The 12,779-nt window shown below is 50.8% G+C and overlaps 3 protein-coding genes and 1 pseudogene across 3 annotated transcripts in view; 3 read left to right on the top strand and 1 right to left on the bottom strand.

Annotated features, from left to right (window-relative positions):
- The window catches only part of LOC128409540 (zinc finger protein 883-like), a 346,762-nt gene that overhangs the window by 116,751 nt on the left and 217,232 nt on the right, over positions 1–12,779 (top strand). The window lies entirely within an intron of this gene.
- Positions 1–12,779, bottom strand: part of LOC128409534 (zinc finger protein 345-like) — a 143,433-nt gene that overhangs the window by 59,320 nt on the left and 71,334 nt on the right. The gene's annotated exons all lie outside the window — the stretch shown is intronic.
- LOC128409528 (zinc finger protein 883-like) overlaps positions 4,337–12,779 on the top strand; it is a 451,816-nt gene continuing 443,373 nt past the window's right edge. The window contains exon 1 of the mRNA XM_053380055.1: positions 4,337–4,436. Coding sequence (XP_053236030.1) covers positions 4,352–4,436 — 85 coding nt within the window. The 5' untranslated portion in view covers positions 4,337–4,351. The remainder of the gene's footprint in view (positions 4,437–12,779) is intronic.
- LOC128409665 (uncharacterized) lies at positions 9,471–9,568 on the top strand (annotated as a pseudogene).

Here is a 12,779-nt window from a genome sequence, read left to right on the forward strand (position 1 = left end):
CTGTCTTACAGGCCCTGCGGAAAGAAATCAGATCCTGCAGGGCCCTGGTCTCATGAGGCAGAGTGTTCCACCAGGCCGGAGCCAGAGTTGAAAAGGCCCTGGCTCTGGTTGAAGCCAATCTAACTTGCTTAGGGCCTGGGACCACTAGGGTGTTGCTCTTTATGGACCTTGAGGCTCTCCGTGGGGGAGACCGGGAGAGGTGGTCCCGTAGGTACGAGGGTCCTAGGCCGTGAAGGGCTTGAAAGGTCAAAAGCAGCACCTTAAATCTGACCCTGTACTCCACCGGGAGCCAGTGCAGCTTGAAAAGCACTGGGTGAATCTGCTCCCATGGCAGAGACCCCGTGAGGAGCCTCGCTGCAGCATTCTGCACCCGCTGGAGTTTCTGGGACAGCTTCAAGGGCAGCCCCGCGTAGAGCGAATTACAGTAGTCAAGCCTGGAGGTGACCGTCGCATGGATCACTGTGGCCAGATATAGATACTGTAGTACCTCGGGTTACATACTGTCAGAGGCTCAGGAGCAGAAGCACAGGGGAGAGAGCAAATAGAGAGCGGAGGAGAGGAATCCGAGGGGAGCGTAGGGGAATATGACAGTGACCCGAGAGATTCCATGAGCTTCTCCAGCGAATCAGAAGATTCCCAGAAGGGGGCGTCTATGGTAAGGGCAAGGGGGGTCCCAGGGGGGACGCTCCAGAAACAAGGGGCCAGCGGGGACTCCCAAGGGAGCAGCGGAGGATCAGGACCAGTTCCCCCACCAGAGCACAGTGGGGGGGAAGAGTCACATGAGTCAGGACCAGCCTCTCCTCCAGTGGGGAGAGAAGATGAGTCAGGGATAACCACGCCCCCATCGGAAAGTGGGGAAACGGAGGGAAGGCCAGGTCCAGCTAGCCTCCCCGAAGGAGGGAGCAGTGACACAAGTGTAACGGTCAGAAGGAAAGTGGGAGGCTGCGCGCACGCGCCAAGTTCAAATGTGCAGGAGCGCGGGACAGCAGAAAACCCGGATTGGGAGCCAGGTCCAAAAGCCCGAAGGAGGGAGGGGGAAGAGTCAGGGGACTCAGCGTCAGAGGAGTCTAGGAAGGGTGAGACTCCGACTAGCAGGCGGACCCAGAGAAGGAAGGAACAGAGGAAGAGGTGGAGTAAGGCTAGAATCTTAAACTGGTGTCAGGGGGGAGGAGATTCAGATGGAGCTCCGGCGGTCTAAGGTATAGACGTAGCGTTGCGCGCTGCGCGTCTGGAAGTGAAACTGAACTTCAATAAAGACTTTTATACTAAAGAAAGAAGCAGCGTTGGTCTTGTGTGAGCTGGGACCTTGGGCAGCGCTGACAGTAAGCTCCATCTCAAATTAAAGTATTCAACCCTCGCAGCGTGTCCGGCCTCGACCTACCCAGCAGCAGCAGCAGCAGCAGCGGGAGCCGCTTGGCGCCGAGCGGAGCGGGTTGGGCAGCCATGAGGCTCCGCAGGGAGAGAGCAAGGAGAGGCAGCGAGCGGCGATGGCGGAGACTCCGTCCGCGCTTTCCCTTTCGATTTCGGATCCCCGGAAGGAGGGCTGGGCAGGAGGGAGGGGGAAGCTCAACATCAAAAAAACGAAGATCATGGCCACTGGTCCCATCACCTCCTGGTAAATAGAAGGGGGAGAAACGGAGGCAGTGAGAGATTTTACTTTCTTGGGCTCCATGATAACTGCAGATGGTGACAGCAGTCACGAAATTAAGAGACGCCTGCTTCTTGGGAGGAAAGCAATGACCAACCTAGACAGCATCTTAAAAAGTAGAGACATCACCTTGCCAACAAAGGTCCGAATAGTTAAAGCCATGGTTTTCCCAGTAGTGATGTATGGAAGTGAGAGCTGGACCATAAAGAAGGCTGATCGCCGATGAATTGATGCTTTTGAATTATGGTGCTGGAGGAGACTCTTGAGAGTCCCATGGACCGCAAGAAGATCAAACCTCTCCATTCTGAAGGAAATCAGCCCTGAGTGCTCACTGGAAGGACAGATCCTGAAGCTGAGGCTCCAATACTTTGGCCACCTCATGAGAAGAGAAGACTCCTTGGAAAAGACCTTGATGCTGGGAAAGATGGAGAAGGGGACAACAGAGGACAAGATGGTGGGACAGTGTTCTTGAAGCTACAAGGCGGGGCAGAAGGGAGGGGGAAGGGGACCCCTCTCCCAGCCCCCCGAAAGGCACCCTAAGCAAGGGGTCTCCCGCGGGAGATGCTGATTCTGGCCTGGCCGGAGGAGGGACAAGATGCCTTGAAAGGGGAAAGAGCAGAAAACCAGCTGCCCCCCCCAGAATTGGGGAAGGAGGCAGAGCGGCGAGCTGGGGGCGCCCCATCGGAGATGCATCCCTCTGGAAGTTCACTTGGTCAGGTGGGACCCAGTTCTCTTTCACGGAATAGATTCATGGAAGGGACCCCGAGGGTCATCCAGCCCAACCCCCTGCAATGCAGGAATCTTTGGCCTCACGTGGGGCTTGAACCCATGACCCGGAGATCGAGAGTCTCCTGCTTTGCCAACGGAGCCATTTCCTCCAAAGGGACTGGTGTCTCTCTCAGGTACCCTCCTAATATTGCAACAGACTTTCAGTTGGCTAGTGAGCAGGTGAAGTATAATAATATTAATAATAATAATAATAATAATAATAATAATAATAATAATACATTATTTATACCTCGCCCGCACATCTGGGGGCAGGGCACGAGGCTGCTGTCTTCATGGCCTCTGAGCCCAGAATCACAGAGAACTCTGCACATGCCCTGGACCATCCGGATTCTGGGAGGGAGGGAGAGCGGCCTGCTGGCTGCGCTCAGCTTGCAAAGGGTTAAATGGAGCAGAGCTGGAGTCCTAGAGAGGACAGGAAGTAGAGACGGCAGGGGGCGGGTCCTCCAGAGCAGAGTCCCCTCCCTCCGCGCCCCTTCCGGCCTCTCTGTCTCCTCCCCGTGCTACCTCGGTTTCCCTCCTGGGAAGAGTCCGGTGAGTCTCCTCTCTCTCTCTCTCTCTCTCTCCCCCCTTGGGGTGCCTGGGGGAGAAGGGGGTCCCAGGCCTGCAGGGGGAGACCCCCAAGTCTGGGAGCAGAGGGTCCTGCTGCCCCCTGGAAATGGGGGAGCCCCTGCCAGAGCCCCACGGGAAGCCTCTCTGGGCTGCAGGGCCAGGCCTGGGGCCCCTCCGGGGAAAGAGAGGCTGAGCTGGCTGCCCCGGGCTTGCCAGGCTGCCCTCCATGAGGCAATGCGGGGGGGGGGGGAGGGAGGGGGCTCGGGGGGGGGCAGGTCGGCAAACCTTCCTCTCTCGGACCCCTGGAGGGGTGCCCTGTCTCCGGGGACCAAGGAGCAGGCGGGGGTGGGTGCTGCGCAGGCAAGCAGAGCCATGGGGTGCTTCCTAGTTTGGGGGCTGCTCACCCCCCTTGCTGGACAAAGACTGGACCCCATCCCTGAGGGCGTCAAGGAAAGAGCCCTCTGGAGAGCAGACCAGACCCCGCTCCATCAAGCCTTCCTGCCTTGCGGGGGGTGGGACTAGATGACCCTTCTTCTGACCCCCCTCTCCCTTCTCTTGCTGACTCCCCTGCAAGACTCTCTCCCTCTCAGAGTCTGGGCCCCCATGGAGCCTCTCCCCTTCACCCCCTCCCTGGCTCCAGTACTTCCCTGCTGGTCTCCTCTGGGATTAGGGGATTAGGGTTTCCCACAATACATTTCCAGAAGCATCCTCAAGGCATCATAGATCTGTCACAGAAAAGGTGTGGTCTCAGGTAGACCCTGAGCTCCAGGCTTGGCCCCGTCCATCAAATATAGTCTTCCATCACATTGCAAAGGAAAGCATGGACAGTTCAAATACACCCCTTGGTCTTGTCTGGGCTTGGTCCCACTCTAGAGTGGGTAGGGATTGTGACTGAGACGGTTATCTGTTTACCACTCTTGGGGCAGGATGTCACCGGTCATGACTCCTTGGGAAGTCCCTGTACATCTCTGGATTATGGTGGGCTCACTCACCCCTCCCATTATGCCTCACTTCCCTGGGTCCGAAATGCCATTGGAACAGAGAAGATTGAAACAACGATGTGACTTCTTATGAATTTCTAAAGTTTAACAATATGTAGCTGCTTCAAAGTGTGGATCCAAGGGTATGTGGCAGAATAGTAATGGGGAACCCCCGTCTCCCTTGCGGTTAGTCTGGATAAGCTGTGGGCTCCTTGGGGCAGAGTCCTTGGCACAGATGGAGGAGGGGGGAGGAAGGGGAGCCCCTAAGTGCAGGGGCAGAAGCGGAAAAGTGCAGGAATGGAGAGGGAGGGGGTGCCCTCGGCTTGCAAAGGGTTAAAAGGAGCAGAGCTGGATTCCTAGAGAGGACGGGGAGTCAAGGTCCTCCATGGGTAAATTCCCCCCTCCCCCTCCCTTCCTGCTTTCTTTTCTCTCCATAGCAAAAGCTTCCTTGGTGCCCCTCCTGGACTCCGGTGAGTCTTCTCTCTCCTCCCCCTGAGGGTGCAATGGGGAGAAGGGGGTCCCAGGGGTGCATGGGGGTCCCTGTTCAGATCATGCCTGGGGGGGGAAGACCTCCAAGTCAGGGAGCAGAGGGTCCTGCCTCGTCCTCTCTGCCAAGCGAGGGAGGGGGCCAGTTCACAGGAAATATGCAGCTCTGTTCTTCCTTTGGGATCCAGGCGCTCCTTCCTTTAGGGGGAGGGGGCTTTGGGTCAAGGAAAACTGGGCAGGCAAAGAAACCCCCTTCAGAGGGATGGATAAGTCACTTTTGTGAACTGAGGCTGCAGCCAGATGAGAACATTCCCACGTGGGGAGAGCACAGGGAGAAGAAAAGCCCTTCTGCATCTGCAGCAGCACAACAGAGTTCACAAGGAGATGGTAAAATGCCTGTCTTTCCTTGCCTGTCCTCTCTTTCCTTTTACTGCCTGTTTGTTACCTCTGGGTTTGCTAAATGCATTCTTCCTGGGTTCCTGTTTATTTTAGCCTAAACATGTATGAATGCTCAAATAGCAAATAGTTCTTTGTAGTTAAGAGGCCTCCTCTGATCTACTTTGTCCCCACGTGGGGATTTTTTGAAATTCTCAAAGGAAATCAGATTGGTTCTTACAAACGTTGTGTTAAAGTTCTTTGGTTAATAAAAACGGACTGGGCCAGGGAGTGGGGATCGCACTTCCTCCCAGAGTCTTGCTGGTCAAGTCTCAGGTCTATTGTATTAATCAGGTCCAGTCCTTCCTTTGCCTTCAGAACACAACAGGATAACAACTGTTTTCTCTGTGAATGTACTTCATCTAGTCATGCCTTTTCAAACAATAACCAGGCTTGTCTTAACTGCCCAGGACTTCTAAATGTCAAAACAAAACTTCTGTCAGGTTTGTTTTTGTTTTGGCTTCTGTTTGCATTTGATTGACCAAAGAGATGACTGACCTTGGAGATGGAGTGGATTCCAGGATTGAGTCAGAACAAAATCTATCCCAGATAAAAGCCAAGCAATATGTCAGTTAATACCAGGCAACTAAGGAAGTGAAAACTATAGTAAGGCCTCACATCTTAACTCCCTTCAGTTCTTCCTCTATCAAAAGCATTCATTAAAAATGTTCAATAATCTGGAGTTCCATTTCTTCCTGAGGCTCTAATTTGCTGCTCTCTTCATTGCAGATGGTGATGAATTGGAAGGAAAGAACAAGGGGGAGCCCAACAGAATCCACATATCGGAGAAGTCATCTAAATATTCTATGTGTGGAGAGAACATCGGTCAGAACTCCCAGTCCATCTCCCATCAAGGAAGGAGCTTCGTTCAGAGGGATAGCCTCACTTCCCATGAAAGAACTCACAGTAGAGAGAAACTGTATCAGTGCTTTGAATGTGGAAAGAGCTTCAGTCAAAGTGCCCATCTCACTTTTCATCAAATAATTCATACAGGGGAGAAACCCTATCACTGCTTGGAATGTGGAAAAAGCTTCAGTCAAAGTGCCCATCTCACTTTTCATCAAATAATTCATACAAGAGAGAAACCCTATCACTGCTTGGAATGTGGAAAAAGCTTCAGTCAAAGCGAGACTCTCACTTCCCATCAAAGAATTCATACAGGGGAGAAACCCTATCACTGCTTGGAATGTGGAAAGAGCTTCAGTCTCAAGCACAATCTCACTTCCCATCAAAGAATTCATATAGGTCACAAACCATATCAATGCTTTGAATGTGGAAAGAGCTTCTGTCAAAGTGCCCACCTCACTTTTCATGAAATAATTCATACAAGAGGGGAAAATTCTTAGTGTTTAGAATGTGGGGAAAGCTTCAGTCAGAGTGCTAGTCTCATGGCCCACCAAATAATTCACACAGGGTTGAAAACATTTAAGAGCTCAAAGCAGGGTGAATAAAGAATAATAAATTTGGAATCTTATCCAACGCCCTCCAATGCAGAAATCTCGTTTCAAGCACCCATGACAAATGGCCATCCAAATTCTTCCTAAAAACCTCCAATAAAGAGGAGTCTACTCCCTTCCGATATAGTTCCTTTTCACTGTCCACTCTTACTATTGGAAAGTTCTTCCTGGGGAAGCCAGGTGGCCTCTCTGTGGGCTACTGGAAAGAATTAAAGGATGAGCCTCTTCTGTAAAAGATATTATGAACCAATTGCTGGAAACGGGACAAACCCCAGAAACCTGAAAAGAGGCAAACATTACTTGGATACCCAAACAAGATAAGGACATAACAAATCCTTAAAATGTCCGACCGATTTCATTATTAAACTGCGACTATAAACTGTTTGCGGACGCTGGCGCTGTGGGTTAAACCACAGAGCCAAGGACTTGCCGATCAGAAGGTCGGAGGTTTGAATCCCCGCGACAGGGTGAGCTCCCGTTGCTCGGTCCCTGCTCCTGCCAACCTAGCAGTTCGAAAGCACGTCAAAATGCAAGTAGATAAATAGGTATTGCTCCGGCAGGAAGGTAAACGGCGTTTCCGTGCGCTGCTCTGGTTCGCCAGAAGCGGCTTAGTCCTGCTGGCCACATGACCTGGAAGCTGTACGCTGGCTTCCTCGGCCAGTAAAGCGAGATGAGCGCCGCAACCCCAGAGTTGGCCACGACTGGACCTAATGGTCAGGGGTCCCTTTACCTTTATAAACTGTTTGCAGCAATATAAGTGAACATATTTGAAAAGTTATGAATAATTGTATTTTTCGCTACATAAGAGGCACCTGACCATAAGATGCACCTAGTTTTTAGAGGAGGAAAACAAGAAAAAAAATATTCTGAATGAAACAGTGGGTGTATGATTTTTGTGGTTCATGCTGTGACCACAAACATGTGATCTGATGGTGAATTTGGGGTGACCCAATGCAAAAATCCTGAGGATCAAATGTGGATCTGTGCTTTGTAACCACGTTTTTGCATCACTGTGGCCCCACGCAACAGTGAGTGTGTGATTTTTTTGGTGCAGGCTGTAGCCATGAACATGCTATGTGATCTGATGGTGAATTTGGGGTGATCCAATGTAAAAATCTTTGTACGAAATGTACGAAATGTTTGTACGAAATGGAACATTTCGTACAAAGATTACCATAATAAAGGACAAAAGTGGTAAGGACCTAACAGAAGCAGAAGACATCAAGAAGAGGTGGCAAGAATACACAGAGGAATTATACCAGAAAGATATGGATGTCTCGTACACCCCAGGTAGTGTGGTTGCTGACCTTGAGCCAGACATCCTGGAAAGTGAAGTCAAATGGACCTTAGAAAGCACGGCAAATAACAAGGCCAGTGGAAGTGATGGTATTCCAGCTGAACTATTTAAAATTTTAAAAGATGATGCTGTTAAGGTGCTACACTCAATATGCCAGCAAATTTGGAAAACTCAGCAGTGGCCAGAAGATTGGAGAAGATCAGTCTACATCCCAATCCCAAAGAAGGGCAGTGCCAAAGAATGCTCCAACTACCGCACAATTGCACTCATTTCACACACTAGCAAGGTTATGCTTAAAATTCTACAAGGAAGGCTCAAACAGTATGTGGATCAAGAACTCCCAGAAGTGCAAGCTGGATTTAGAAGAGGCAGAGGAACCAGAGACCAAATTGCAAACGTGCGTTGGATTATGGAGAAAGCTAGAGAGTTCCAGAAAGACATCTACTTCTGCTTCATTGACTATGCAAAAGCCTTTGACTGTGTCGACCACAGCAAACTATGGCAAGTTCTTAAAGAAATGGGAGTGCCTGATCACCTCATCTGTCTCCTGAGAAATCTCTATGTGGGACAAGAAGCTACAGTTAGAACTGGATATGGAACAACTGATTGGTTCAAAATTGGGAAAGGAGTACGACAAGGCTGTATTTTATCTCCCTGCTTATTTAATTTATATGCAGAATACATCATGCGAAAGGCTGGGCTGGATGAATCCCAAGCTGGAATTAAGATTGCCGGAAGAAATATCAACAACCTCAGATATGCAGATGACACAACCTTGATGGCAGAAAGTGAGGAGGAATTAAAGACCCTTTTAATGAGGGTGAAAGAGGAGAGCACAAAATATGGTCTGAGGCTCAACATCAAAAAAACGAAGATCATGGCCACTGGTCCCATCACCTCCTGGCAAATAGAAGGGGGAGAAATGGAGGCAGTGAGAGATTTTACTTTCTTGGGCTCCATGATCACTGCAGATGGTGACAGCAGCCACGAAATTAAAAGACGCCTGCTTCTTGGGAGAAGGGCAATGACAGGCCTAGACAGCATCTTGAGAAGTAGAGACGTCACCTTGCCAACAAAGGTCCGTATAGTTAAAGCCATGGTTTTCCCAGTAGTGATGTATGGAAGTGAGAGCTGGACCATAAAGAAGGCTGATCGCTGAAGAATTGATGCTTTTGAATTATGGTGCTGGAGAAGACTCTTGAGAGTCCCATGGACTGCAAGAAGATCAAACGCATCCATTCTTAATGAAATCAGCCCTGAGTGCTCACTGGAAGGACAGATCGTGAAGCTGAGGCTCCAGTACTTTGGCCACCTCATGAGAAGAATAGACTCCCTGGAAAAGACACTGATGCTGGGAAAGATGGAGGGCACAAGGAGAAGGGGGCGACAGAGGACGAGATGGTTGGATAGTGTTTTCGAGGTTTCCAGCATGAGTTTGACCAAACTGCGGGAGGTAGTGGAGGACAGAGGTGCCTGGCGTGCTCTGGTCCATGGGGTCACGAAGAGTCGGACACGACTAAACGACTAAACAACAACAACAATGTAAAAATCCTTTGGCTCCATGGGCTTTTACCTCCTCTCTCCCAGGCAGCGACCCTTATCTCTCTTCCAATCTCACCGATCAGCTGTTTCCTTTCAGCACTCTCTTCCCTCTGGTTTGCCTTAGTGTCTTTTCCTTAGCGAGAGCAGTTTTTTGCTCCTCCTTTTCTTCTAATTTCTCTCCTTATTGCTTTAGTCTTCCTGTCTTCTCTTCTTGCAAGTTTGCTGTCTTTACCTCCCGCCTCCCAGGCAGTTTCCTTTATCTCTAGCATCCCTTATCTCTCTCCCTGATCGCTTCTCAGCCTTTTGGCTAAGATCAAGTGTAGTATCTGTTCTTATCAGTTTAATATCTCTCTCCCCGATCAGCGGCTTTGTTTCAACACCCACTTCCCTCTTTTTTTAAAAAAGTATGATCTGCTTTCTGCCCCTGGGCAATTCGGCCCCAAGGACCACGCATTCGCTCCATAAGACGCACAGACATTTCCCCTTTTTAGGAAGAAAAAAGTGTGTCATGGAGTGAAAAATACGGTAATACATAAGGACCAAACAGGCAGAAGTATAAGACAGTATAAATAAAGAGCCCATCTTTTTCAAGGGATGCTTCTTAAACTTGGGAATGTCTGCATGTGACCCATCTCTACAGCTCCCATAAACACCACAGAGAAAGTGGCCAGAGCCTGAAAGGCGAAAGCCTTGGCCTTGAACGCAGGACTCAGGGACGCTTTCCCCCATGGAGACCTGGGACCCCTTATTTTCTTCTCCCTGTGCTCCCCCCATGTGGGAATGTTCCTATCCGGCTACAGTTGGTTGGTTGGCATCCATCTGTCTTAGGAGACAATGGAAGAGTGTGTCTTTGGGAGTGAGATCCAATTGTTGGAAGGTAACAGCGCCAGCTGTGGGTGTGGAGACTGACAGGGGAGAGACGTGTTGTTGCATCTGGGGCACAGGAAGTGGTCCAGTTGTGCTGCTGCAGATGCAGAAGGGCTTTTCTTCTCCCTGTGCTCCCCCCACGTGGGAATGTTCTCATCTGGCTGCAGCCTCTGTGCACAAAAGTGACTTATCCCTCCATCTGAAAGGGGTTTCTTTGCCTGCCCACTTTTCCTTGACCCAAAGCCCCCTCCTAAAAATGAAGGCAGCATCTGGATCCCAAGGAAGAACAGAGCTGCAGACCTCCTGCGAAGTGGCCCCCTCCCTGGCTTGGCAGAGAGGACAAAGGAGGACCCTCTGCTCCCCGACTTGGGGGTCTTCCTCCACTGTGCATGATCTGAACAGGGACACCCATTCATCCTCCCTGCCCCCCTGGGACCCCCTTCTCCCCACAGCACCCTCAGAGGGAAGAGAGAGGAGACTCACCCGAGTCCAGGAGGGGCTTTTGCAAAGGAGAAGAAAGCAGGAAGGGATGTGGGAGGGAGGACCTTCAGCCCCTTCACTTCCTCTCCTCTCTAAGATTCCAGATCTGCTCCTCTTAACCCTTGCCAAACCCAGGGCCCCGAGCCCAACCCTCCCTCTCCCCACTTCTGCGCCTGCGCTTAGGGGCTCCCTCTGCCCCAAGGAGCCCCCCTCAGAGCCAGACTCAGCGCAAGGGAGACGGGGCTTCCCCAGGAGTCTCCTGCAATGGAACAGCTCCATCTGGTTCAAGCAGCCTCCTCAAGAGAAGGCACCAGGGGGGAAGAGGAATCCGAGATCCGAAGGGAGATCCAGGCTGCCAAAGCCCAGAGCGCATTGGAAGACACTTCCAAGTCAGGTGTCCGCAGCTCCAGAGTCTTCCCTCTAGAGCAGGAGAAAAGCAGCTCCCCATCTTCCCTGGGGCAGCCCTTCCTCAAATGCAGACGCCACTCACTTTAAAACAAGCCTCCAAGGGATTTATAAGGACAACATGAAACAATAAAAGGATCCCAGAAGTTGGTGAGACGAAGCTGGTGTCCGGAGACGCCTCCTTCCAGGCAGAAGTCAAGGGACTTGGAGGCTGGCAGGCCCAGCTTGGCTTCTTCAAGGTTCTGGAGTCAGACTTGGGGGGTTCCTGAGCGAGGGGCCCTTTCCCTCCACTCCCCCCTCTGTCCGCCCCACACACCCAGGGGGTCCCCTCAGCCCTTGCTCTTGGGGGTCTCCTCTCCCTCCCTGACTGGAAGGAGACCCCGCCTCCGCCTGCCTCCCCACAGCTTCTCCCCTTGAACTCCCTCTTTTGAGACAGCACCAATTTCCATTTCTTCTTGATCAAAACCCACAGACGCTCTGCTAGATTTTTTACAGGTTTTACAAGTATCTATCAGGATAGTAAGAATTTTATCACAGTGAGCCAAAAAGGATTTTTTGTGTTCCATGTCCTCTGTTAGTATTACAAGCTACCCAGTGACTGATAATACCTCCTCATTTGTCCGAAAAGGTTGGGAGAAGGAGTCTTCTATCCTTGCTTTAGCATTTCCTGAGGATACATCTGAAATTTGATTTCACATTAGTTTGTCTACTTCTTTAGTCTGAATAGGGGAGAGACATGTGTTGTTGCATCTGGGACAGAGGAAGTGGTCTGACTTTGCTGCTGCAGATGCAGAAGGGCTTTTCTTCTCCACGTGCAAATGCTCTCATCTGTCTACATCCTCTGTTCACAAAGGTGACTTATCCCTCCATCTGAAGGGGTTTATTTCCTTGACCCAAAGCCCCTTCCCCAAAAGGAAGGCAGCATCTGGATCCCAAGGAAGAGCAGAGCTGCAGACCTCCTGCGAACTTGTCCCCTCCCTGGATTGGCAGAGAGGAGAAGGGAGGACCCTCTGCTCCCCGACTTGGGGGTCTCTCCCCCGCCCCCGGCATGATCTGAACAGGGACCCCATGCATTCCCTGCACCCCGGGTAGTGGCATAACAAGGTCAGGGGGTACCTGGTGTGGAAAAGTTTTTGTCACCTCCCCAATATTGAACTTTTTTTTTGCCTGCAAAAATGTATTTTGTATTTTATTACAAAGGAATGTGGATCATAGAATCATAGAGTTGGAATAGACCACAAGGGCCATCGAGTCCAACCCCCTGCCAAGCAGGAAACACCATCAGAGCACTCCTGACATATGGTTGTCAAGCCTCTGCTTAAAGACCTCCAAAGAAGGAGACTCCACCACACTCCTTGGCAGCAAATTCCACTGTCAAACAGCTCTTACTGTCAGGAAGTTCTTCCTAACGTTTAGGTGGAATCTTCTTTCTTGTAGTTTGGATCCATTGCTCCGTGTCCGCTTCTCTGGAGCAGCAGAAAACAACCTTTCTCCCTCCTCTATATGCCATCCTTTTATATATTTGAACATGGCTATCATATCACCCCTTAACCTCCTCTTCTCCAGGCTAAACATGCCCAGCTCCCTTAGCCGTTCCTCATAAGGCATCATTTCCAGGCCTTTGACCATTTTGGTTGCCCTCCTCTGGACACGTTCCAGTTTGTCAGTGTCCTTCTTGAACTGTGGTGCGCAGAACTGGACACAGTACTCCAGGTGAGGTCTGACCAGAGCAGAATACAGTGGCACTATTACTTCCCTTGATCTAGATGCTATACTCCTATTGATGCAGCCCAGAATTGCATTGGCTTTTTTAGCTGCCGCGTCACACTGTTGGCTCATGTCAA

The sequence above is a fragment of the Podarcis raffonei genome, chromosome 2, assembly GCF_027172205.1.
Source record: "Podarcis raffonei isolate rPodRaf1 chromosome 2, rPodRaf1.pri, whole genome shotgun sequence".
NCBI lineage: Eukaryota > Metazoa > Chordata > Lepidosauria > Squamata > Lacertidae > Podarcis > Podarcis raffonei.